Genomic DNA, 27913 nt, shown 5'->3' with positions numbered 1-27913 from the left:
GGTGATCTGGGGAATGTGGAAGCCAAGTCCGCATCTTACACTCTTCGTCATGTTCCTCAAACCATTCCTGAGCAATGTTTGCCGTCTGGCAGGGAGCGTTATGCAGCGGAAAGAGTCCACTGCCATCAAGGAATACTGCTGCCATGAAGGTGTGTACCTGGTCTGCAACAATGTAGTGCCCCATATAACATCCACATCTAGGAGAACGCCCTTGTCCAAGTCACGCAGATCTTTACGCTTGCCCATTTCTCCTGCTTCTAACATCAATTTCAAGTTCTGACCATTCACCTGCTGACTAATATATCCCACCGCCAGACAGGCGCCATTGCAACGAGATAATCAATGTCAGTCACTGCACCCGTCAGTGGTGTTAACGTTATGGTTGACCGGTGTATATATCTACGCATATAGCAAGAACCAGCGTCGCCCGCCGAGAGCTGCCACGGCTACTGTGTAATGGCCTCATTCTAGACTAGACAATGAGCCATTCATCTGCGAATCTGAGACACGCGGTGTAGTGTAACACAAATCGCTCTCTGATCGCTGCGGAACACTTAGCGAATATTATGACGGCAGAACGGATTCTTTTCACATTACAGCTCATTGCCTATCACTGATATTACAAGCACGGCCCTCTGTGTATCTATAGGATGTCTCAGCAGAACATCTTCTAGAACAGGGGTTCTCAACTCAAGCACCTCACGGGCTCCCAGCAGTTCATGTTTTCAGGATTTCTTTCACTATGCACATGTGAGAGGATCTACTTTGCTGGTCAGTAAAAATCCCAGCTGGTCCACAGACATAAATCCTGAAAACATGTCCTGTTGCGGCTACTTGAGGACTGGAGCTGAGAATCACTGTTCTAGAAGAAATCATCTGTACAACGGCGACAGCGGTCACAGAATGCAGTTTATTATCTACGGGGAGATCCTCCTCTAACCAGATTATAATCCTAAAATGGGCACTTTATGGCACACACCTTTAGATGTACTTACAGGCGATGTTCGTGTAATGAGACATATGGTGCACTCACTGAAACCAGTATGTAAAACCTACATGACCTGCGGGAGTGCTTGGGCTTAGCGGTACCGCAGCAAGTGTCACCTTCAAGTGTTCCAGTCGTCTGTACCCCGCGCAGGTAGCCAGTAAGTGGGCGACATGTATTCCTAACAATTCAACACATTAATTCCCTGGGAACGCCGGGCAGGGTGTAGAACAAATTCATATCCGTAGGAATGCATCCTATCCGTTCCCTAGAATCAGGGGAACACTTTGGAGGATCAAGCATCCATTGACATGTGAGGAGGGGAATGGAGGCAGCAGGAAGCCACACACAGAGTTATATAGTAGGAGGAGCAGGGTCCCCAGCAGCACAGAGTATATCAGGAGATGAGTCATGTGTCAGTGAGGACAGGGCTGCATGTGACAGGGGCAGTGACATGATGTGAGGAGGGGAATGGAGGCAGCAGGAATCCACAGACTGAGAATTATATAGTGGGAGGAGCAGGGTCCCCAGCAGCACAGAGTATATCAGGAGATGAGTGATGTGTCAGTGAGGACAGGGCTGCATGTGACAGGGGCAGTGACATGATGTGAGGAGGGGAATGGAGGCAGCAGGAAGCCACAGACTGAGAGTTATATAGTGGGAGGAGCAGGGTCCCCAGCAGCACAGAGTGTATCAGGAGATGAGTGATGTGTCGATGAGGACAGGGCTGTATGTGACAGGGGCAGTGACATGGTGTGAGGAGGGTAATGGAGGCAGAAGGAAGTCACAAACTGAGAGTTATAGAGTGGGAGGAGCAGGGTCCCCAGCAGCACAGAGTATATCAGGAGATGAGTGATGTGTCAGTGAGGACAGGGCTGCATGTGACAGGGGCAGTGACATGATGTGAGAAGGGGAATGGAGGCAGCAGGAAGCCACACACAGAGTTATATAGTAGGAGGAGCAGGGTCCCCAGCAGCACAGAGTATATCAGGAGATGAGTTATGTGTCAGTGAGGACAGGGCAGCATGTGACAGGGGCAGTGACATGATGTGAGGAGGGGAATGGAGGCAGCAGGAAGTCACAGACTGAGAGTTATATAGTGGGAGAAGCAGAGTCCCAGCAGCACAGAGGATATCAGGAGATGAGTGATGTGTGAGGACAGGGCTGCATGTGACAGAGGCAGTGACATGATGTGAGGAGGGGAATGGAGGCAGCAGGAAGCCACAGACTAGGAGTTATATAGTGGGAGGAGCAGGGTCCCCAGCAGCACAGAGTATATCAGGAGATGAGTTATGTGTCAGTGAGGACAGGGCAGCATGTGACAGGGGCAGTGACATGATGTGAGGAGGGGAATGGAGGCAGCAGGAAGCCACACACAGAGTTATATAGTAGGAGGAGCAGGGTCCCCAGCAGCACAGAGTATATCAGGAGATGAGTGATGTGTCAGTGAGGACAGGGCTGCATGTGACAGGGGCAGTGACATGATGTGAGGAGGGGAATGGAGGCAGCAGGAAGTCACAGACTGAGAGTTATATAGTGGGAGAAGCAGAGTCCCAGCAGCACAGAGGATATCAGGAGATGAGTGATGTGTGAGGACAGGGCTGCATGTGACAGAGGCAGTGACATGATGTGAGGAGGGGAATGGAGGCAGCAGGAAGCCACAGACTAGGAGTTATATAGTGGGAGGAGCAGGGTCCCCAGCAGCACAGAGTATATCAGGAGATGAGTTATGTGTCAGTGAGGACAGGGCTGCATGTGACAGGGGCAGTGACATGATGTGAGGAGGGGAATGGAGGCAGCAGGAAGCCACAGACAGAGGTATATAGTGGGAGGAGCAGGGTCCCCAGAAGCATAGAGTATATCAGGAGATGAGTGATGTGTCAGTGATGACAGGGCTGCATGTGACAGGGGCAGTGACATGATGTGATGAGGGAAATGGAGGCAGCAGGAAGCCACAGACTGAGAGTTATATAGTGGGAGGAGCAGGGTCCCCAGCAGCACAGAGTATATCAGGAGATGAGAGATGTGTCAGTGAGGACAGGGCAGCATGTGGCAGGGGCAGTGACATGATGTGAGGAGGGGAATGGAGGCAGCAGGAAGCCACAGACAGAGGTATATAGTGGGAGGAGCAGGGTCCCCAGAAGCATAGAGTATATCAGGAGATGAGTGATGTGTCAGTGATGACAGGGCTGCATGTGACAGGGGCAGTGACATGATGTGATGAGGGAAATGGAGGCAGCAGGAAGCCACAGACTGAGAGTTATATAGTGGGAGGAGCAGGGTCCCCAGCAGCACAGAGTATATCAGGAGATGAGAGATGTGTCAGTGAGGACAGGGCTGCATGTGACAGAGGCAGTGACATGATGTGAGGAGGGGAATGGAGGCAGCAGGAAGCCACAGACTAGGAGTTATATAGTGGGAGGAGCAGGGTCCCCAGCAGCACAGAGTATATCAGGAGATGAGTGATGTGTCAGTGAGGACAGGGCTGTATGTTACAGGGGCAGTGACATGATGTGAGGAGGGAAATGGAGACAGCAGGAAGCCACAGACTAGGAGTTATATAGTGGGAGGAGCAGGGTCCCCAGCAGCACAGAGTATATCAGGAGATGAGTGATGTGTCAGTGAGGACAGGGCAGCATGTGACAGGGGCAGTGACATGGAGTGAGGAGGAGAATGCAGGCAGCAGGAAGCCACAGACTGAGAGTTATATAGTGGGAGGAGCAGGGTCCCCAGCAGCACAGAGTATATCAGGAGATGAGTGATGTGTCAGTGAGGAAAGCGCAGCATGTGACAGAGGCAGTGACATGATGTGAGGAGGGGAATGGAGGCAGCAGGAAGCTACAGACAGAGTTATATAGTAGGAGGAGCAGGGTCCCCAGCAGCACAGAGTATATCAGGAGATGAGTGATGTGTCAGTGAGGACAGGGCAGCATGTGACAGGGGCAGTGACATGATGTGAGGAGGGGAATGGAGGCAGCAGGAAGCCACACACTGAGAGTTATATAGTAGGAGGAGCAGGGTCCCCAGCAGCACAGAGTATATCAGGAGATGAGTGATGTGTCAGTGAGGACAGGGCTGCATGTGGCAGGGGCAGTGACATGATGTGAGGAGGGGAATGGAGGCAGCAGGAAGCCACAGACAGAGGTATATAGTGGGAGGAGCAGGGTCCCCAGAAGCACAGAGTATATCAGGAGATGAGTGACGTGTCAGTGAGGACAGGGCTGCATGTGACAGGGGCAGTGACATGATGTGAGGAGGGGAATGGAGGCAGCAGGAAGTCACAGACTGAGAGTTATATAGTGGGAGAAGCAGAGTCCCAGCAGCACAGAGGATATCAGGAGATGAGTGATGTGTGAGGACAGGGCTGCATGTGACAGAGGCAGTGACATGATGTGAGGAGGGGAATGGAGGCAGCAGGAAGCCACAGACTAGGAGTTATATAGTGGGAGGAGCAGGGTCCCCAGCAGCACAGAGTATATCAGGAGATGAGTGATGTGTCAGTGAGGACAGGGCAGCATGTGACAGGGGCAGTGACATGTTGTGAGGAGGAGAATGGAGGCAGCAGGAAGCCACAGACTGAGAGTTATATAGTGGGAGGAGCAGGGTCCCCAGCAGCACAGAGTATATCAGGAGATGAGTTATGTGTCAGTGAGGACAGGGCTGCATGTGACAGGGGCAGTGACATGATGTGAGGAGGGGAATGCAGGCAGCAGGAAGCCACAGACTGAGAGTATTTAGTGGGAGGAGCAGGGTACCCAGCAGCACAGAGTATATCAGGAGATGAGTGATGTGTCAGTGAGGACAGGGCTGCATGTGACAGGGGCAGTGACATGATGTGAGGAGGGGAATGGAGGCAGCAGGAAGCCACAGACTGAGAGTTATTTAGTGGGAGGAGCAGGGTCCCCAGCAGCACAGAGTATATCAGGAGATGAGTGATGCGTCAGTGAGGACAGGGCTGCATGGGACAGGGGCAGTGACATGATGTGAGGAGGGGAATGGAGGCAGCAGGAAGCCACAGACTGAGAGTTATATAGTGGGAGGAGCAGGGTCCCCAGCAGCACAGAGTATATCAGGAGATGAGTGATGTGCCAGTGAGGACAGGGCTGTATGTGACATGATGTGAGGAGGGGAATGGAGGCAGCAGGAAGCCACAGGCTGAGAGGTATATATTGGATGGAGCAGGTCATCCAGCAGCACAGAGTATATCAGGAGATGAGTGATGTGTCAGTGAGGACAGGGCTGCATGTGACAGAGGCAGTGACATGATGTGAGGAGGGGAATGGAGGCAGCAGGAAGCCACAGACTGAGAGTTATATAGTGGGAGGAGCAGGGTCCCCAGCAGCACAGAGTATATCAGGAGATGAGTGATGTGCCAGTGAGGACAGGGCTGTATGTGACAGGGGCAGTGACATGATGTGAGGAGGGGAATGGAGGCAGAAGGAAGTCACAAACTGAGAGTTATAGAGTGGGAGGAGCAGGGTCCCCAGCAGCACAGAGTATATCAGGAGATGAGTGATGTGTCAGTGAGGACAGGGCTGCATGTGACAGGGGCAGTGACATGATGTGAGAAGGGGAATGGAGGCAGCAGGAAGCCACACACAGAGTTATATAGTAGGAGGAGCAGGGTCCCCAGCAGCACAGAGTATATCAGGAGATGAGTTATGTGTCAGTGAGGACAGGGCAGCATGTGACAGGGGCAGTGACATGATGTGAGGAGGGGAATGGAGGCAGCAGGAAGTCACAGACTGAGAGTTATATAGTGGGAGAAGCAGAGTCCCAGCAGCACAGAGGATATCAGGAGATGAGTGATGTGTGAGGACAGGGCTGCATGTGACAGAGGCAGTGACATGATGTGAGGAGGGGAATGGAGGCAGCAGGAAGCCACAGACTAGGAGTTATATAGTGGGAGGAGCAGGGTCCCCAGCAGCACAGAGTATATCAGGAGATGAGTTATGTGTCAGTGAGGACAGGGCAGCATGTGACAGGGGCAGTGACATGATGTGAGGAGGGGAATGGAGGCAGCAGGAAGCCACACACAGAGTTATATAGTAGGAGGAGCAGGGTCCCCAGCAGCACAGAGTATATCAGGAGATGAGTGATGTGTCAGTGAGGACAGGGCTGCATGTGACAGGGGCAGTGACATGATGTGAGGAGGGGAATGGAGGCAGCAGGAAGTCACAGACTGAGAGTTATATAGTGGGAGAAGCAGAGTCCCAGCAGCACAGAGGATATCAGGAGATGAGTGATGTGTGAGGACAGGGCTGCATGTGACAGAGGCAGTGACATGATGTGAGGAGGGGAATGGAGGCAGCAGGAAGCCACAGACTAGGAGTTATATAGTGGGAGGAGCAGGGTCCCCAGCAGCACAGAGTATATCAGGAGATGAGTTATGTGTCAGTGAGGACAGGGCTGCATGTGACAGGGGCAGTGACATGATGTGAGGAGGGGAATGGAGGCAGCAGGAAGCCACAGACAGAGGTATATAGTGGGAGGAGCAGGGTCCCCAGAAGCATAGAGTATATCAGGAGATGAGTGATGTGTCAGTGATGACAGGGCTGCATGTGACAGGGGCAGTGACATGATGTGATGAGGGAAATGGAGGCAGCAGGAAGCCACAGACTGAGAGTTATATAGTGGGAGGAGCAGGGTCCCCAGCAGCACAGAGTATATCAGGAGATGAGAGATGTGTCAGTGAGGACAGGGCAGCATGTGGCAGGGGCAGTGACATGATGTGAGGAGGGGAATGGAGGCAGCAGGAAGCCACAGACAGAGGTATATAGTGGGAGGAGCAGGGTCCCCAGAAGCATAGAGTATATCAGGAGATGAGTGATGTGTCAGTGATGACAGGGCTGCATGTGACAGGGGCAGTGACATGATGTGATGAGGGAAATGGAGGCAGCAGGAAGCCACAGACTGAGAGTTATATAGTGGGAGGAGCAGGGTCCCCAGCAGCACAGAGTATATCAGGAGATGAGAGATGTGTCAGTGAGGACAGGGCTGCATGTGACAGAGGCAGTGACATGATGTGAGGAGGGGAATGGAGGCAGCAGGAAGCCACAGACTAGGAGTTATATAGTGGGAGGAGCAGGGTCCCCAGCAGCACAGAGTATATCAGGAGATGAGTGATGTGTCAGTGAGGACAGGGCTGTATGTTACAGGGGCAGTGACATGATGTGAGGAGGGAAATGGAGACAGCAGGAAGCCACAGACTAGGAGTTATATAGTGGGAGGAGCAGGGTCCCCAGCAGCACAGAGTATATCAGGAGATGAGTGATGTGTCAGTGAGGACAGGGCAGCATGTGACAGGGGCAGTGACATGGAGTGAGGAGGAGAATGCAGGCAGCAGGAAGCCACAGACTGAGAGTTATATAGTGGGAGGAGCAGGGTCCCCAGCAGCACAGAGTATATCAGGAGATGAGTGATGTGTCAGTGAGGAAAGCGCAGCATGTGACAGAGGCAGTGACATGATGTGAGGAGGGGAATGGAGGCAGCAGGAAGCTACAGACAGAGTTATATAGTAGGAGGAGCAGGGTCCCCAGCAGCACAGAGTATATCAGGAGATGAGTGATGTGTCAGTGAGGACAGGGCAGCATGTGACAGGGGCAGTGACATGATGTGAGGAGGGGAATGGAGGCAGCAGGAAGCCACACACTGAGAGTTATATAGTAGGAGGAGCAGGGTCCCCAGCAGCACAGAGTATATCAGGAGATGAGTGATGTGTCAGTGAGGACAGGGCTGCATGTGGCAGGGGCAGTGACATGATGTGAGGAGGGGAATGGAGGCAGCAGGAAGCCACAGACAGAGGTATATAGTGGGAGGAGCAGGGTCCCCAGAAGCACAGAGTATATCAGGAGATGAGTGACGTGTCAGTGAGGACAGGGCTGCATGTGACAGGGGCAGTGACATGATGTGAGGAGGGGAATGGAGGCAGCAGGAAGTCACAGACTGAGAGTTATATAGTGGGAGAAGCAGAGTCCCAGCAGCACAGAGGATATCAGGAGATGAGTGATGTGTGAGGACAGGGCTGCATGTGACAGAGGCAGTGACATGATGTGAGGAGGGGAATGGAGGCAGCAGGAAGCCACAGACTAGGAGTTATATAGTGGGAGGAGCAGGGTCCCCAGCAGCACAGAGTATATCAGGAGATGAGTGATGTGTCAGTGAGGACAGGGCAGCATGTGACAGGGGCAGTGACATGTTGTGAGGAGGAGAATGGAGGCAGCAGGAAGCCACAGACTGAGAGTTATATAGTGGGAGGAGCAGGGTCCCCAGCAGCACAGAGTATATCAGGAGATGAGTTATGTGTCAGTGAGGACAGGGCTGCATGTGACAGGGGCAGTGACATGATGTGAGGAGGGGAATGCAGGCAGCAGGAAGCCACAGACTGAGAGTATTTAGTGGGAGGAGCAGGGTACCCAGCAGCACAGAGTATATCAGGAGATGAGTGATGTGTCAGTGAGGACAGGGCTGCATGTGACAGGGGCAGTGACATGATGTGAGGAGGGGAATGGAGGCAGCAGGAAGCCACAGACTGAGAGTTATTTAGTGGGAGGAGCAGGGTCCCCAGCAGCACAGAGTATATCAGGAGATGAGTGATGCGTCAGTGAGGACAGGGCTGCATGGGACAGGGGCAGTGACATGATGTGAGGAGGGGAATGGAGGCAGCAGGAAGCCACAGACTGAGAGTTATATAGTGGGAGGAGCAGGGTCCCCAGCAGCACAGAGTATATCAGGAGATGAGTGATGTGCCAGTGAGGACAGGGCTGTATGTGACATGATGTGAGGAGGGGAATGGAGGCAGCAGGAAGCCACAGGCTGAGAGGTATATATTGGATGGAGCAGGTCATCCAGCAGCACAGAGTATATCAGGAGATGAGTGATGTGTCAGTGAGGACAGGGCTGCATGTGACAGAGGCAGTGACATGATGTGAGGAGGGGAATGGAGGCAGCAGGAAGCCACAGACTGAGAGTTATATAGTGGGAGGAGCAGGGTCCCCAGCAGCACAGAGTATATCAGGAGATGAGTGATGTGCCAGTGAGGACAGGGCTGTATGTGACAGGGGCAGTGACATGATGTGAGGAGGGGAATGGAGGCAGCAGGAAGCCACAGGCTGAGAGGTATATATTGGATGGAGCAGGTCATCCAGCAGCACAGAGTATATCAGGAGATGAGTGATGTGTCAGTGAGGACAGGGCTGCATGTGACAGGGGCAGTGACATGATGTGAGGAGGGGAATGGAGGCAGCAGGAAGCCACAGGCTGAGAGGTATATATTGGATGGAGCAAGTCATCCAGCAGCACAGAGTATATCAGGAGATGAGTGATGTGCCAGTGAGGACAGGGCTGCATGTGACAGGGGCAGTGACATGATGTGAGGAGGGGAATTGAGGCAGCAGGAAGCCACACACTGAGAGTTATATAGTAGGAGGAGCAGGGTCCCCAGCAGCACAGAGTATATCAGGAGATGAGTGATGTGCCAGTGAGGACAGGGCTGCATGTGACAGGGGCAGTGACATGATGTGAGGAGGGGAATGGAGGCAGCAGGAAGCCACAGACAGAGTTATATAGTAGGAGGAGCAGGGTCCCCAGCAGCACAGAGTATATCAGGAGATGAGTGATGTGTCAGTGAGGACAGGGCTGCATGTGACAGGGGCAGTGACATGATGTGAGGAGGTGAATGGAGGCAGCAGGAAGCCACAGGCTGAGAGGTATAGATTGGATGGAGCAGGTCATCCAGCAGCACAAAGTATATCAGGAGATGAGTGATGTGTCAGTGCGGACAGGGCTGTATGTGACAGGGGCAGTGACATGATGTGAGGAGGGGAATGGAGGCAGCAGGAAGCCACAGGCTGAGAGGTATATATTGGATGGAGCAGGTCATCCAGCAGCACAGAGTATATCAGGAGATGAGTGATGTGTCAGTGAGGACAGGGCTGCATGTGACAGGGGCAGTGACATGATGTGAGGAGGGGAATGGAGGCAGCAGGAAGCCACAGACTGAGAGTTATATAGTAGGAGGAGCAGGGTCCCCAGCAGCACAGAGTATATCAGGAGATGAGTGATGTGTCAGTGAGGACAGGGCTGCATGTGACAGAGGCAGTGACATGATGTGAGGAGGGGAATGGAGGCAGCAGGAAGCCACAGACTGAGAGTTATATAGTGGGAGGAGCAGGGTCCCCAGCAGCACAGAGTATATCAGGAGATGAGTGATGTGCCAGTGAGGACAGGGCTGCATGTGACAGGGGCAGTGACATGATGTGAGGAGGGGAATGGAGGCAGCAGGAAGCCACACACTGAGAGTTATATAGTGGGAGGAGCAGGGTCCCCAGCAGCACAGAGTATATCAGGAGATGAGTGATGTGTCAGTGAGGACAGGGCTGCATGTGACAGGGGCAGTGACATGATGTGAGGAGGGGAATGGAGGCAGCAGGAAGCCACAGGCTGAGAGGTATATATTGGATGGAGTAGGTCATCCAGCAGCACAAAGTATATCAGGAGATGAGTGATGTGTCAGTGAGGACAGGGCTGTATGTGACAGGGGCAGTGACATGATGTGAGGAGGGGAATGGAGGCAGCAGGAAGCCACAGACTGAGAGTTATATAGTGGGAGGAGCAGGGTCCCCAGCAGCACAGAGTATATCAGGAGATGAGAGATGTGTCAGTGAGGACAGGGCTGCATGTGACAGGGGCAGTGACATGATGTGAGGAGGGGAATGGAGGCAGCAGGAAGCCACAGACAGAGTTATATAGTAGGAGGAGCAGGGTCCCCAGCAGCACAGAGTATATCAGGAGATGAGTGATGTGCCAGTGAGGACAGGGCTGTATGTGACAGGGGCAGTGACATGATGTGAGGAGGGGAATGGAGGCAGCAGGAAGCCACAGGCTGAGAGGTATATATTGGATGGAGCAGGTCATCCAGCAGCACAGAGTATATCAGGAGATGAGTGATGTGTCAGTGAGGACAGGGCTGCATGTGACAGGGGCAGTGACATGATGTGAGGAGGGGAATGGAGGCAGCAGGAAGCCACAGGCTGAGAGGTATATATTGGATGGAGCAGGTCATCCAGCAGCACACAGCAGCGGTGTAATGCTAATTACAGTGATTCAGGGTTGTGGTGTGAAATGTATGCCATCTGAACACATTTCATACATCTAATGTGACACAGTGTATATACCAGGAAACATGCAGCTATAACAATGTAACATGCAATTGTCACAATACCACTCAAGTTTTTGTTTTAAACCATTGTTTATTAATAGAATTTCTTCGGTGCTCTGTTCTCTTTGATTCAAGACATATCAAATATTTACAAAATAAAAGACTCTCTCATAACAAACGCTAGACTTAAAGCAGCCATTGGCCGCCAGGAGCCGTCCGACATGGAGCATGCACCGCACAGTTACAAGGGACACGGGAGGGAGACGCTGCAGCCCTCTAAATACATTCATGAGTCTCAATGTGACATCCACGCCCATCAGCCACCGCCAGAGACACAAAACACTTCTGTATCGTCAAGAAGACAACTCATCCCGGATCTGCAAGGATGGCGCCTACAGAAATACTCTATATTTAATGATGGTATTTTGCTTTCAGATATAGTGCAGTCAAGTGCGTATAGTGATACTTAGTATCCATATAGGCTGCAGCATGCTCAAAGTCAAAAACAAGCGGATGTCTTCTTTGTTCTTCTTCTCCCAGAACATGGAACGGCCGTCCTAAGTAACCAGGTTTCATGCAAGGTGTACAACACAGTGAGATATAGCAAAAACAAAGTATCACTGCAAACAAGACACAGAACAAATCTTTGACAACATTTTTTTTGCCTCAATGTCATATAGAATCTGAAACCGATATACACGTATGTACAAAAATAGCCTTTTTCTCATAAAACTTAACCCATTAGAATATCAGGGACACATTGAAAACATCATACAAAAATTCACGTCAGATACAACAGACTCTGGAGATGTCACGGAAGAGCCCCGTCTGCTAGAAGATAGGACCTTCGCCAGATCTGCTCTGGGGTGGGTTTGGGACAGGCAAAAAACCAGACCCTGCATTTTGCAGGAAATAACTCAGCATTTCGGCTGAAACACCAGCAATGTAACAGGTGACCACGGTAGAGGACCAGGATCTTCGAGCTCTCCATGTAGACTACATTCAAAAACGTTAGTGAACATCCATACATGAACCACAGTTTGGAGATGCCAGCTGTCCACCCATGGTGGTGGTTCAGACGTCATGCATGGGATAGAGCTGTCTTTCCAAAAAAGTGCAGCAGAAGAAATCCAGTCAGTGATTATCGCAACGCAGTCATCCATGAGTTTGGCCTTGACCTCTTATTGGTGAGTGAATGCCGGCCACCACCGCCGCTGCTGCTGCTTGGACGTCCAGAAGGAGGTCATATTGAAACGCTAGTGTGACACCTTCCACTAGTGTTGTATAAACATTATACATAAAACATGCATTTTCAATGCACTGTAAAGCATATACGCGTGGAGGTTTGTCAACACACACATATATATATATATATTATATATAATACACAAAAGCTTTAGAGTTGAAAAAGTGCTGGTATCTGACTGAATTAGTGCATAATGCCAAGTCGCTGCTGTGCAAATTTACAACTCCGATTAAACGTTTCTTTACTTATATTACAAAAAGAAAAACACACAAACAAACCCCAAAAACAAAACAAAAAACAATTCAAACAGATAAAAATAGCTTCAATTCTAAGGCTGGTTTAGCTACAAAAGGGGGGAGAAACACAAGAAACACTTTTGGTTGATCTGCAGACGTCGCCACTGCTGAGTCCAGCGACACAGTCCTTTGCTTTGCAACCCGAGTAAAAAAAAAATAAAAATAAAATAAAAATATATATATATATATATATATATATATTTAAACAGGTCTCATCTCTGCCGGAGTCCTGTCCTTGCACAGCTTGCACACAGCCACAGTTCACTTAAAGCCATTTAAAAAGACTGGTTCATCGGAGGGAAAAAAAAAATAATATATATATATTTTTGGGAAAACACCCCCTCACTGTATTATACTCCAGAAAGGAAATCTGTAGTCCTCGGAAATGGACATTAGGTTCGCTGGATATATAAAAAGGTACAATGCAGTACGTCAGGTCCAGAGGTGAGACAAGCCGGCTCCGGAGCAGCAGAGCATATTTGGGGTATTCCAGTTATGGTTAAGACAGCTTGTTGAGGTCCATGTGCACCTAGTTCCACTCCCATCAATCGTTTCCGATATCAATCCAAAAAGGTTACAGGGCTCAAAATAAAGCTTCAAATTAAAATAAGATAAAAGCCCTGCAATTTCTCCGTCGCAGAAGGACGTCAGCACATTGCGGGCGGGGTAAATCCCCACCCTAGTGCTCAGCATCCATAGCATCCAGGTATTTGGATTCTATTATTTTCGGTAGAAGGTTGTATCTAAGGAAGGAAAAATACCTGCGTTAGATGTAGGCCAGAGGTTGCGGCAGTATCACAGAAGCCAGTGTGCGGCTACGGAGCCTGACGGATTAGTTATACATGGGGTGCGCCATTATATATAAAGGGTCTGCCGCACAGAGGGGGGTATAAATAATCAAATTTTTTTTTTAAAATGCAAGAAAACAGGCGGCTTAAATTGCAGCAACTAATGTGGGATTCAGTTTCGGTACATCTCGCATGGATGACGCTACAACCCCAATGTACGTAAACCCCACGCGTTTTGCTTGCTGTTATTCGCCTGTAACATACCTGATTGGGATCATTCCTATCATGATCAGGGGAAAGATCATCTTCATGTAAGGGAGAGGGGACATGCCGAACCCACACAGGATGACCAGCTGCAGGACCTGGAGCCCTGTGAAGTAGTGAATCTTCCGCTGGGGGACCCTCCTGATGTAATGGGTGGGAGGATACGCAGTCTGTCGGGAGGAACAGAAGAGAGTGAGACAGGAGTGCAGGAAATGTGGGTACAGCACAGAGACTGCCATAGGCTGATATGGCTGGGAACAGAAGTACTCTGAATATTGGAGTTTTCTGCAGTTTGGAATACTTGCATACCGTAATGAGATATCTTGGGGATGGGACCAAAGTCTGTTCACCGAATGCATTTTTTTTCCACATGCCGCGAATACACAGAGTCCTAGGGTCATTTTCTACATTAAATTGCGTTCATGAGACAAGGTCTGTCTACACTGAAGCATCAGAACACAAAGCTGCCACTATCTCAGGATCGCTCAAACAATTCTGGATTTCAGATTATCAGATATTGGAGACTCAACCTGTATACGTAATAGAGTTATACACAAAGAAAACCGGATACTCTCTACTTACATTACAGCAATCAATCCATCATTTCTAGAAATCTCCAGCCAGGTAAAGCAGAATAGAGGGGAGATTAGAGGTGGCACAAGAGGGTAGTGATAGAGTAGAATGGAAAAGAGGTAGGGTAAGGGGGTAGAATAGAATAGAGGTGGGGTAAGGGGGTAGAATAGAATAGAGGTGGGGTAAGGGGGTAGAATAGAGGTGGGGTAAGGGGGTAGAATAGAGGTTGGGTAAGGGGGTAGAATAGAGGTTGGGTAAGGGGGTAGAATAGAATAGAGGTGGGGTAAGGGGGTAGAATAGAGGTGGGGTAAGGGGGTAGAATAGAATAGAGGTGGGGTAAGGGGGTAGAATAGAATAGAGGTGGGGTAAGGGGGTAGAATAGAGGTGGGGTAAGGGGGTAGAATAGAATAGAGGTGGGGTAAGGGGGTAGAATAGAGGTGGGGTTTAGGGGGGTAGAATAGAATAGAGGTGGGGTAAGGGGGTAGAATAGAGGTGGGGTAAGGGGGTAGAATAGAATAGAGGTGGGGTAAGGGGGTAGAATAGAATAGAGGTGGGGTAAGGGGGTAGAATAGAATAGAGGTGGGGTAAGGGGGTAGAATAGAATAGAGGTGGGGTAAGGGGGTAGAATAGAATAGAGGTGGGGTTAGGGGATAGAATAGAATACAGGTGGGGTAAGAATAGAGGTGGGGTAAGTGGATAGAATAGAGGTGGGATAAGTGGATAGAATAGAATAGAGGTGGGATAAGTGGGTAGTATAGAATAGAGGTGGGGTAAGAATAGAGGTGAAGTAAGCGGGTAGAATAGAATAGAGGTGAGGTAAGCGGGTAGAATAGAGGTGGGGTAAGCGGGTAGAATAGAGGTGGGGTAAGCGGGTAGAATAGAGGTGGGGTAAGCGGGTAGAATAGAGGTGGGGTAAGCGGGTAGAATAGAGGTGGGGTAAGCGGGTAGAATAGAATAGAGGTGGGGTGGGGTAAGCGGGTAGAATAGAATAGAGGTGTGGTAAGAATAGAGGTGAAGTAAGCGGGTAGAATATAATAGAGGTGGGGTAAGTGGGTAGAATAGAATAGAGGTGGGGTAAGCGGGTAGAATAGAATACAGGTGGGGTAAGAATAGAGGTGGGGTAAGTGGATAGAATAGAATAGAGGTGGGATAAGTGGGTAGTATAGAATAGAGGTGGGGTAAGAATAGAGGTGAAGTAAGCGGGTAGAATAGAATAGAGGTGAAGTAAGCGGGTAGAATAGAATAGAGGTGGGGTAAGCGGGTAGAATAGAATAGAGGTGGGGTAAGCGGGTAGAATAGAGGTGGGGTAAGCGGGTAGAATAGAGGTGGGGTAAGCGGGTAGAATAGAATAGAGGTGGGGTGGGGTAAGCGGGTAGAATAGAATAGAGGTGTGGTAAGAATAGAGGGGAAGTAAGCGGGTAGAATATAATAGAGGTGGGGTAAGTGGGTAGAATAGAATAGAGGTGGGGTAAGCGGGTAGAATAGACTAGAGGTGAGGTAAGAATAGAGGTGAAGTAAGCAGGTAGAATATAATAGAGGTGGGGTAAGTGGGTAGAACAGAGGTGGGGTAAGCTGGTAGAACAGAATAGAGGTGGGTAAAGGGGGTAGAAAAGAATAGAGGTGGGTAAAGGGGGTAGAAAAGAATAGAGGTGGGTAAAGGGGGTAGAAAAGAATAGAGGTGGGGTAAGGGGGCAGAATAGAGGTGGGGTAAGGGGGTAGAATAGAATAGAGGTGGGGTAAGGGGGTAGAATAGAATAGAGATGGGGTAAGGGGGTAGAATAGAATAGAGGTGGGGTAAGGGGGTAGAATAGAATAGAGGTGGGGTTAGGGGATAGAATAGAATACAGGTGGGGTAAGAATAGAGGTGGGGTAAGTGGATAGAACAGAATAGAGGTGGGATAAGTGGGTAGTATAGAATAGAGGTGGGGTAAGAATAGAGGTGAAGTAAGCGGGTAGAATAGAATAGAGGTGGGGTAAGCGGGTAGAATAGAATAGAAGTGGGGTAAGCGGGTAGAATAGAATAGAGGTGGGGTGGGGTAAGCGGGTAGAATAGAATAGAGGTGAGGTGGTGTAAGCGGGTAGAATAGAATAGAGGTGGGGTAAGTGGGTAGAATAGAATAGAGGTGGGGTAAGCGGGTAGAAGAGAGGTGGGGTAAGCGAGTAGAATAGAGGTGGGGTAAGCGGGTAGAATAGAATAGAGGTGGGGTGGGGTAAGCGGGTAGATTATAATAGAGGTGGGGCAAGCGGGTAGAATAGAATAGAGGTGGGGTAAGAATAGAGGTGAAGTAAGCGGGTAGACTATAATAGAGGTGGGGTAAGCGGGTAGAATAGAGGCGGGGTAAGCAGGTAGAATAGAGGTGGGGTAAGTGGGTAGAATAGAATAGAGGTGGGATAAGCGGGTAGAATAGAGGTGGGGTAAGCAGGTAGAATAGAGGTGGGGTAAGTGGGTAGAATAGAATATAGGTGGGGTAAGCAGGTAGAATAGAGGTGGGGTAAGCGGGTAGAATAGAATAGAGGTGTGGTAAGAATAGAGGTGAAGTAAGCGGGTAGACTATAATAGAGGTGGGGTAAGCGGGTAGAATAGAGGTGGGGCAAGTGGGTAGAATAGAATAGAGGTGGGGTAAGCGGGTAGAATAGAGGTGGGGTAAGTGGGTAGAAAAGAATAGAGGTGGGGTAAGCAGGTAGAATAGAGGTGGGGTAAGCGGGTAGAATAGAGGTGGGGTAAGCGGGTAGAACAGAGGTGGGGTAAGCGGGTAGAACAGAGGTGGGGTAAGCGGGCAGAATAGAGGTGAGGTAACCAGATAGAATAGAGGTGGGGTAAGCGGGTAGAATAGAGGTGGGGTAAGCAGGTAGAATAGAATAGAGGTGGGGTAAGTGGGAAGAATAGAGGTGGGGTAAGCGGGAAGAATAGAGGTGAGGTAACCAGATAGAATAGAGGTGGGGTAAGCGGGTAGAATAGAGGTGTGGTAAGCAGGTAGAATAGAATCGAGGTGGGGTAAGCGGGTAGAAAAGAGGTGAGGTAACCAGATAGAATAGAGGTGGGGTAAGCGGGTAGAATAGAGGTGGGGTAAGTGGGTAGAATAGAGGTGAGGTAACCAGATAGAATAGAGGTGGGGTAAGCGGGTAGAATAAATGTGGGGTAAGCGGGTAGAATAGAGGTGGGGTAAGCGGGTAGAACAGAGGTGGGGTAAGCGGGTAGTAGAGAGGTGAGGTAACCAGATAGAATAGAGGTGGGGTAAGCAGGTAGAATAGAATAGAGGTGGGGTAAGCGGGCAGAATAGAGGTGAGGTAACCAGATAGAATAGAGGTGGGGTAAGCGGGTAGAATAGAGGTGGGGTAAGCAGGTATAATAGAATAGAGGTGGGGTAAGCGGGTAGAATAGAGGTGGGGTAAGCGGGTAGTATAGAGGTGGGGTAAGCGGGTAGAATAGAGGTGGGGTAAGCAGGTAGAATAGAATAGAGGTGGGGTAAGCGGGTAGAATAGAGGTGGGGTAAGCGGGTAGAATAGAGGTGAGGTAACCAGATAGAATAGAGGTGGGGTAAGCGGGTAGAATAAAGGTGGGGTAAGCGGGTAGAATAGAGGTGGGGTAAGCGGGTAGAATAGAGGTGGGGTAAGCGGGTAGAATAGAGGTGAGGTAACCGGGTAGAATAAAGGTGGGGTAAGCGGGTAGAATAGAGGTGGGGTAAGCGGGTAGAATAGAGGTGGGGTAAGCGGGTAGTATAGAGGTGGGGTAAGCGGGTAGTATAGAGGTGGGGTAAGCGGGTAGTATAGAGGTGAGGTAACCAGATAGAATAGAGGTGGGGTAAGCGGGTAGAATAGAGGTGGAGTAAGCGGGTAGAATAGAGGTGGGGTAAGCGGGAAGAATAGAGGTGAGGTAACCAGATAGAATAGAGGTGGGGTAAGCGGGTAGAATAGAGGTGGGGTAAGTGGGTAGAATAGAGGTGAGGTAGCCAGATAGAATAGAGGTGGGGTAAGCGGGTAGAATAAATGTGGAGTAAGCAGGTAGAAAAGAAAAGAGGTGGGGTAAGCGGGAAGAATAGAGGTGGGGTAAGCGGGAAGAATAGAGGTGGGGTAAGCGGGTAGAATAGAGGTGGGGTAAGCAGGTAGAATAGAATCGAGGTGGGGTAAGCGGGAAGAATAGAGGTGGGGTAAGCGGGAAGAATAGAGGTGAGGTAACCAGATAGAATAGAGGTGGGGTAAGTGGGTAGAATAGAGGTGAGGTAACCAGATAGAATAGAGGTGGGGTAAGCGGGTAGAATAAATGTGGGGTAAGCGGGTAGAATAGAGGTGGGGTAAGCGGGTAGAATAGAGGTGGGGTAAGCGGGTAGAACAGAGGTGGGGTAAGCGGGTAGTAGAGAGGTGAGGTAACCAGATAGAATAGAGGTGGGGTAAGCAGGTAGAATAGAATAGAGGTGGGGTAAGCGGGTAGAATAGAGGTGGGGTAAGCGGGAAGAATAGAGGTGAGGTAACCAGATAGAATAGAGGTGGGGTAAGCGGGTAGAATAGAGGTGGGGTAAGCGGGTAGAATAGAGGTGGGGTAAGCAGGAAGAATAGAGGTGGGGTTAGCGGGTAGAATAGAGGTGGGGTAAGCGGGTAGAATAGAGGTGGGGTAAGCGGGTAGAATAGAGGTGGGGTAAGCGGGTAGTAGAGAGGTGAGGTAACCAGATAGAATAGAGGTGGGGTAAGTGGGTAGAATAGAGGTGGAGTAAGCGGGTCGAATAGAGGTGGGGTAAGCGGGAAGAATAGAGGTGAGGTAACCAGATAGAATAGAGGTGGGGTAAGCGGGTAGAATAGAGGTGGGGTAAGTGGGTAGAATAGAGGTGGGGTAACCAGATAGAATAGAGGTGGGGTAAGCGGGTAGAATAAATGTGGGGTAAGCAGGTAGAATAGAATAGAGGTGGGGTAAGCGGGAAGAATAGAGGTGGGGTAAGCGGGAAGAATAGAGGTGAGGTAACCAGATAGAATAGAGGTGGGGTAAGTGGGTAGAATAGAGGTGAGGTAACCAGATAGAATAGAGGTGGGGTAAGCGGGTAGAATAAATGTGGGGTAAGCGGGTAGAATAAATGTGGGGTAAGCGGGTAGAATAGAGGTGGGGTAAGCGGGTAGAATAGAGGTGGGGTAAGCGGGTAGAACAGAGGTGGGGTAAGCGGGTAGTAGAGAGGTGAGGTAACCAGATAGAATAGAGGTGGGGTAAGCAGGTAGAATAGAATAGAGGTGGGGTAAGCGGGTAGAATAGAGGTGGGGTAAGCGGGAAGAATAGAGGTGAGGTAACCAGATAGAATAGAGGTGGGGTAAGCGGGTAGAATAGAGGTGGGGTAAGCGGGTAGAATAGAGGTGGGGTAAGCGGGAAGAATAGAGGTGGGGTTAGCGGGTAGAATAGAGGTGGGGTAAGCGGGTAGAACAGAGGTGGGGTAAGCGGGTAGTAGAGAGGTGAGGTAACCAGATAGAATAGAGGTGGGGTAAGCAGGTAGAATAGAATAGAGGTGGGGTAACCAGATAGAATAGAGGTGGGGTAAGCGGGTAGAATAGAGGTGGGGTAAGCGGGTAGAATAGAGGTGGGGTAAGCGGGTAGAATAGAGGTGGGGTAAGCAGGTAGAACAGAGGTGGGGTAAGCAGGTAGAATAGAGGTGGGGTAAGCGGGTAGAATAGAGGTGAGGTAACCAGGTAGAATAGAGGTGGGGTAAGCGGGTAGAATAGAGGCGAGGTAACCAGATAGAATAGAGGTGGGGTAAGCGGGTAGAATAGAGGTGGGGTAAGCGGGTAGAATAGAGGTGGGGTAAGCGGGTAGAATAGAGGTGGGGTAAGCGGGTAGAATAGAGGTGGGGTAAGCGGGTAGAATAGAGGTGGGGTAAGCGGGTAGAATAGAGGTGGAGTAAGCGGGTAGAATAGAGGTGGGGTAAGCGGGAAGAATAGAGGTGAGGTAACCAGATAGAATAGAGGTGGGGTAATCGGGTAGAATAGAGGTGGGGTAAGCAGGTAGAATAGAATCGAGGTGGGGTAAGCGGGTAGAATAGAGGTGAGGTAACCAGATAGAATAGAGGTGGGGTAAGCGGGTAGAATAGAGGTGGGGTAAGCGGGTAGAATAGAGGTGGGGTAAGCGGGTAGAATAGAGGTGGGGTAAGCGGGTAGAATAGAGGTGGGGTAAGCGGGTAGAATAGAATCGAGGTGGGGTAAGCGGGTAGAATAGAGGTGGGGTAAGCGGGTAGAATAGAGGTGAGGTAACCAGATAGAATAGAGGTGGGGTAAGCGGGTAGAATAGAGGTGGGGTAAGCAGGTAGAATAGAATCGAGGTGGGGTAAGCGGGTAGAATAGAGGTGAGGTAACCAGATAGAATAGAGGTGGGGTAAGCGGGTAGAATAGAGGTGGGGTAAGCGGGTAGAATAGAGGTGGGGTAAGCGGGTAGAATAGAGGTGGGGTAAGCGGGAAGAATAGAGGTGGGGTAAGCGGGAAGAATAGAGGTGGGGTAAGCGGGTAGAATCGAGGTGGGGTAAGCGGGTAGAATAGAGGTGAGGTAACCAGATAGAATAGAGGTGGGGTAAGCGGGTAGAATAGAGGTGGGGTAAGCGGGTAGAATAGAGGTGGGGTAAGCGGGTAGAATAGAGGTGGGGTAAGCGGGTAGAATAGAGATGGGGTAAGCGGGTAGAATAGAGCTGGGGTAAGCGGGTAGAATAGAGGTGGGGTAAGCGGGTAGAATAGAGGTGGGGTAAGCGGGTAGAATAGAGGTGGGGTAAGCGGGTAGAATAGAGGTGGGGTAAGCGGGTAGAATAGAGGTGGGGTAAGCGGGTAGAATAGAGGTGGGGTAAGCAGGTAGAATAGAGGTGGGGTAAGCGGGTAGAATAGAGGTGAGGTAACCAGATAGAATAGAGGTGGGGTAAGCGGGTAGAATAGAGGTGGGGTAAGCGGGTAGAATAGAGGTGGGGTAAGCGGGTAGAATAGAGGTGGGGTAAGCGGGTAGAATAGAGGTGGGGTAAGCGGGTAGAATAGAGGTGAGGTAACCAGATAGAATACAGGTGAGGTAAGCGGGTAGAATAGAGGTGAGGTAATCAGGTAGAATAGAGGTGGGGTAAGCGGGTAGAATAGAGGTGAGGTAATCAGGTAGAATAGAGGTGGGGTAAGCGGGTAGAATAGAGGTGAGGTAACCAGAAAGAATAGAGGTGGGGTAAGCGGGTAGAATAGAGGTGAGGTAACCAGATAGAATAGAGGTGGGGTAAGCGGGTAGAATAGAGGTGAGGTAACCAGATAGAAGAGAGGTGGGGTAAGCGGGTAGAATAGAGGTGGGGTAAGTGGGTAGAATAGAGGTGGGGTAACCAGATAGAATAGAGGTGGGGTAACCAGATAGAATCATTTGAACAGTTGAGTTCCTGGGTAATCTCTGAAGGTTTGTGATGGTTCACAAATAAAGATTTTAAACATAGAACAGAGTGTTTCCCCCAATCATAACCGGTCTCTTGTATCTGGCCTGGACTCTTCCTGACGGACACCACTGAGGAGGGAGCAGAACTGTTACCTACGAGCACATGACAGCACTGTAACACACTGCATGCTATACTGCTCAGCTGCACTACGTGTCTGTCTGTGACTCCCAGGTCACACTGCATGCTATACTGCTCAGCTGCACTACGTGTCTGTCTGTGACTCCCAGGTCATACTGCATGCTACACTGCTCAGCTGCACTACGTGTCTGTCTGTGACTCCCAGGTCACACTGCATGCTATACTGCTCAGCTGCACTACGTGTCTGTCTGTGACTCCCAGGTCACACTGCAAGCTACACTGCTCAGCTGCACTACGTGTCTGTCTGTGACTCCCAAGTCACACTGCATGCTATACTGCTCAGCTGCAATACGTGTCTGTCTGTGACTCCCAGGTCACACTGCATGCTATACTGCTCAGCTGCACTACGTGTCTGTCTGTGACTCCCAGGTCATACTGCATGTTATACTGCTCAGCTGCACTACGTGTCTGTCTGTGACTCCCAGGTCACACTGCATGCTATACTGCTCAGCTGCACTACGTGTCTGTCTGTGACTCCCAGGTCACACTGCATGCTATACTGCTCAGCTGCACTACGTGTCTGTCTGTGACTCCCAGGTCACACTGCATGCTATACTGCTCAGCTGCACTACGTGTCTGTCTGTGACTCCCAGGTCATACTGCATGCTATACTGCTCAGCTGCACTACGTGTGTCTGTGACTCCCAGGTCACACTGCATGCTATACTGCTCAGCTGCACTACGTGTCTGTCTGTGACTCCCAGGTCACACTGCATGCTATACTGCTCAGCTGCACTACGTGTCTGTCTGTGACTCCCAGGTCACACTGCATGCTATACTGCTCAGCTGCACTACGTGTCTGTCTGTGACTCCCAGGTCACACTGCATGCTATACTGCTCAGCTGCACTACGTGTCTGTCTGTGACTCCCAGGTCACACTGCATGTTATACTGCTCAGCTGCACTACGTGTGTCTGTGACTCCCAGGTCACACTGCATGCTATACTGCTCAGCTGCACTACGTGTCTGTCTGTGACTCCCAGGTCACACTGCATGCTATACTGCTCAGCTGCACTACGTGTCTGTCTGTGACTCCCAGGTCACACTGCATGCTATACTGCTCAGCTGCACTACGTGTCTGTCTGTGACTCCCAGGTCACACTGCATGCTATACTGCTCAGCTGCACTACGTGTCTGTCTGTGACTCCCAGGTCATACTGCATGCTATACTGCTCAGCTGCACTACGTGTCTGTCTGTGACTCCAAGGTCACACTGCATGTTATACTGCTCAGCTGCACTACGTGTGTCTGTGACTCCCAGGTCACACTGCATGCTATACTGCTCAGCTGCACTACGTGTCTGTCTGTGACTCCCAGGTCACACTGCATGCTATACTGCTCAGCTGCACTACGTGTCTGTCTGTGACTCCCAGGTCACACTGCATGCTATACTGCTCAGCTGCACTACGTGTCTGTCTGTGACTCCCAGGTCACACTGCATGCTATACTGCTCAGCTGCACTACGTGTCTGTCTGTGACTCCCAGGTCATACTGCATGCTATACTGCTCAGCTGCACTACGTGTCTGTCTGTGACTCCAGGGTCACACTGCATGCTATACTGCTCAGCTGCACTACGTGTCTGTCTGTGACTCCCAGGTCACACTGCATGTTATACTGCTCAGCTGCACTACGTGTCTGTCTGTGACTCCCAGGTCATACTGCATGTTATACTGCTCAGCTGCACTACGTGTGTCTGTGACTCCCAGGTCACACTGCATGCTATACTGCTCAGCTGCACTACGTGTCTGTCTGTGACTCCCAGGTCATACTGCATGCTATACTGCTCAGCTGCACTACGTGTCTGTCTGTGACTCCCAGGTCACACTGCATGCTATACTGCTCAGCTGCACTACGTGTCTGTCTGTGACTCCCAGGTCATACTGCATGCTACACTGCTCAGCTGCACTACGTGTCTGTCTGTGACTCCCAGGTCACACTGCATGCTATACTGCTCAGCTGCACTACGTGTCTGTCTGTGACTCCCAGGTCACACTGCATGCTATACTGCTCAGCTGCACTACGTGTCTGTCTGTGACTCCCAGGTCATACTGCATGTTATACTGCTCAGCTGCACTACGTGTCTGTCTGTGACTCCCAGGTCACACTGCATGCTATACTGCTCAGCTGCACTACGTGTCTGTCTGTGACTCCCAGGTCACACTGCAAGCTATACTGCTCAGCTGCACTACGTGTCTGTCTGTGACTCCCAGGTCACACTGCATGCTATACTGCTCAGCTGCACTACGCGTCTGTCTGTGACTCCCAGGTCACACTGCATGCTACACTGCTCAGCTGCACTACGTGTCTGTCTGTGACTCCCAGGTCATACTGCATGAAATAAGCACAAGAATCTGCTGTGTAACATGAAAAGCTACAATAACAACCCCTGCTCTAGGCAACACTTCTAATTAGGCTCCAGCAGCTCGTTAGCAGAGACATTTCTGCAAATCACTTAACCACATCCATCTCCAAAATACAACACTACTTCTGGGGCTGGAGACATAGGAACGGAACGCGTTCACCTTCCCCTGATGACCTTGTGGCACAGCGAGCGGTAAATGAGCAATTAGCAGGCGTCTGGTGCTGAGGGAGCACTTGTCTCAGAAACACATGTATACGGCCTCTTCCCAGGATAAGATATATACATTTACACACACAAGTTGGGCGACACAGACGGTGTAATGGTCAGCATTGCTGCATCACAGCACTGAGGTCATGGGTTTGATTGCCACCATGGCCCTAACTGTGTGGAGTTTGTTTATTCTCCCCGTGCTTGCCATGTAGGGAAGAAGGGGGAAAACGGACTATGGTTGAAACAAAGACTTTAAGATTGCTCAGATTAGTGGCGCTGGTCATTCAGCAGTTACAATGTATATACAGGTTGAGTATCCCTTATCCAAAATGCTTGGGACCAGAGGAATTTTGGATATGGGATTTTTCCGTATTTTGGAATAATTGCATACCATAATGAGATATCATGGTGATGGGACCTAAGTCTAAGCACAGAATTATGTTACATATACACCTTATACACACAGCCTGAAGGTCATTTTAGCCAATATTTTTAATAACTTTGTTTAATACACAAAGTTTGTGTACATTGAGCCATCAAAATACAAAGGTTTCACTATCTCACTCTCACTCAAAAAAGTCCGTATTACGGAATATTCCGTATTTCGGAATATTTGGATATGGGATACTCAACCTGTATATATTTATATATTGTATCACTTTAAGGATAGAGAGAAGCAGCAGCAGACCTAGGGGGTAATTCAGATCTGATCGCAGCAGCAAATTTGTTAGCTAATAGGCGAAACCATGTGCACTGCAGGGGGGGGGGGCAGATGTAACATGTGCAGAGAGAGTTAGATTTGGGTAGGCTCTATTGTTTCTGTGCAGGGTAAATACTGGCTGCTATATTTTTACACTGCAATTTCAGTTTGAACACACCCCACCCAAATCTAACTCTCTCTGCACATGTTACACCCCCCCCCCCCCCCCCTGCAGTGCACATGGGGCCTGATTCAGATCTGATCGCTGCTGGGCGTTTTCACACAGCGGGCGATCAGATCCGAACTGCACATGTGTATGCACTGCGCCAGCGCGTCACACGGCTGCAATGGGTATCTGCGCCCTGCGACGGGATGGTGAGAAGTATCTACTTGCACGGGCGATCGCAAGCAGATTGACAGGAAGAAGGCATTTGTGGGTGTCAACTGACTGTTTTCTGGGAGTGTCTGGAAAAACGCAGTCATGTCCAAGCATTTGCAGGGAGGGTTCCTGACGTCAAATCTGGTCCCGGACAGGCTGATGTGATCGCAGCGGCTGAGTAAGTCCTGGGCTGCGCAGAGACTGCACAAGATCTGTTTGTAAAGCTCTGCTACACATGCGTTCGCACACTTGCACAGCTAAAATACACTCCCCCTGTAGGCAGCGACTATCTGACTGCAGGGCTGCAAAAATCCCCTGCTAGCGACCAGGTCTGAATTAGGCCCTTAGTGTTCCTGGGGTCAGGAGACATGGCAGGAGACGGACGGAATTATCTATATACACTGTATGTCGAGCATTTCTGGACAGAGTTGGACAGTGGTTGGGAAAGAGTTAAGGGACCACAGGCCAAGGAAGGCGCCAGAACGGATGACAACAATTACACGAGGATTGCTTTGGATAAGATTTATTACAGTGATAACTGGTTTGCGTCTGCTCTTCCACCTGGATTTATGGTGATGACTGGATGCGAACTGGTTGGGAGCCAGATGATGAAACTCCAGAACGCATTGGAAGTAAGCGATTCCAAGGGACAGAGCAGCAGGAAATACAAGTATACAAATACTATAGTGTTCATAGTAATAAAAGCAGAATCCAGATTAATCCGCTTTTATACTAGACTCAAATAAACACACTGACCCAGAGGTTCCCAAACTCCGCCACTGCACTCCAGGTTTTAAGAATATCCATGCTTGAGCCTCGTTAGTAAACCAAATAAAAGCACACAACTGCGCAAAACCATGTGTATTGCAGGTGGGGCAGATGTAACATGTGCAGAGAGAGTTAGCTTTGGGTGGGGTGCATTCATACTGAAATCTAAATTGCAGCGTAAAAATAAAGCAGCCAGTATTTACCCTCCACAGAAACAATATAACCCACCCAAATCTAACTGTCTCTGCACATGTTACATCTGCCCCACCCACAGTGCACATGGTTTTGCCCACTTATGTGCTTTTTGGTTTGCTACAGACAGGTATGTAACAGTGCTATCAGTGTGTATGAGTGTAAGTAACACATGTACAATGTACAGAAGGGTAGGTAACAGTGCTATCAGTGTGTATAAGTAACACAGGTATAATGTACAGAAGGGGAGGTAACAGTGCTATCAGTGTGTATGACTGTAGGTAACACAGGTACAATGTACAGAAGGGTAGGTAACAGTGCTATCAGTGTGTATGACTAAGTAACACATGTACAATGTACAGAAGGGGAGGTAACAGTGCTATCAGTGTGTATGAGTGTAAGTAACACATGTACAATGTACAGAAGGGGAGGTAACAGTGCTATCAGTGTGTATGACTGTAAATAACACATAATGTACAGAAGGGGAGGTAACAGTGCTATCAGTGTGTATGACTGTATGTAACAGGTATAATGTACAGAAGGGGAGGTAACAGTGCCATCAGTGTGTATGACTGTAAGTAACACATGCACAATGTACAGAAGGGGAGGTAACAGTGCTATTAGTGTGTATGACTAAGTAACATAGGTATAATTTACAGAAGGGAAGGTAACAGTGCTATCAGTGTGTATGACTGTAAGTAACACAGGTATACTGTACAGAAGGGTAGGTAACAGTGCTATCAGTGTGTATGACTGTAGGTAACACAGGTATAATGTACAGAAGGGGAGGTAACAGTGCTATCAGTGTGTATGACTGTAGGTAACACAGGTATAATGTACAGAAGGGGAGGTAACAGTGCTATCAGTGTGTATGAGTGTAAGTAACACAGGTATAATGTACAGAAGGGGAGGTAACAGTGCTATCAGTGTGTATGAGTGTAAGTAACACAGGTATACTGTACAGAAGGGGAGGTAACAGTGCTATCAGTGTGTATGACTGTAACTAACACAGGTATAATGTACAGAAGGGGAGGTAACAGTGCTATCAGTGTGTATGAGTGTAAGTAACACAGGTATACTGTACAGAAGGGGAGGTAACAGTGCTATCAGTGTGTATGACTGTAAGTAACACAGGTATACTGTACAGAAGGGGAGGTAACAGTGCTATCAGTGTGTATGACTGTAGGTAACACAGGTATAATGTACAGAAGGGGAGGTAACAGTGCTATCAGTGTGTATGAGTGTAAGTAACACAGGTATAATGTACAGAAGGGGAGGTAACAGTGCTATCAGTGTGTATGAGTGTAAGTAACACAGGTATACTGTACAGAAGGGGAGGTAACAGTGCTATCAGTGTGTATGACTGTAAGTAACACAGGTATAATGTACAGAAGGGGAGGTAACAGTGCTATCAGTGTGTATGAGTGTATGTAACACAG

The 27913-nt window shown here is 49.6% G+C and overlaps 1 protein-coding gene across 5 annotated transcripts in view; it reads right to left on the bottom strand.

Moving 5' to 3' along the window:
• Nucleotides 1-11215: 11215 nt before the first annotated feature.
• Nucleotides 11216-27913, bottom strand: part of SLC4A11 (solute carrier family 4 member 11) — a 171452-nt gene continuing 154754 nt past the window's right edge. For all 5 annotated transcript variants that reach the window (XM_063925343.1, XM_063925345.1, XM_063925344.1 and 2 more), the window contains 2 exons: nucleotides 13739-13908; nucleotides 11216-13429 (listed from right to left, as the gene is read on the bottom strand). In XM_063925343.1, the coding sequence (XP_063781413.1) occupies nucleotides 13366-13429; nucleotides 13739-13908 (234 nt within the window). In that variant the 3' untranslated portion in view covers nucleotides 11216-13365. The remainder of the gene's footprint in view (nucleotides 13430-13738; nucleotides 13909-27913) is intronic.

The sequence above is a fragment of the Pseudophryne corroboree genome, chromosome 1 (assembly GCF_028390025.1).
Source record: "Pseudophryne corroboree isolate aPseCor3 chromosome 1, aPseCor3.hap2, whole genome shotgun sequence".
Classification (NCBI taxonomy): Eukaryota; Metazoa; Chordata; class Amphibia; order Anura; family Myobatrachidae; genus Pseudophryne; species Pseudophryne corroboree.
Note: the sequence above shows the minus strand (reverse complement) of the source record. Positions and strands in the feature narration are given on the sequence as shown.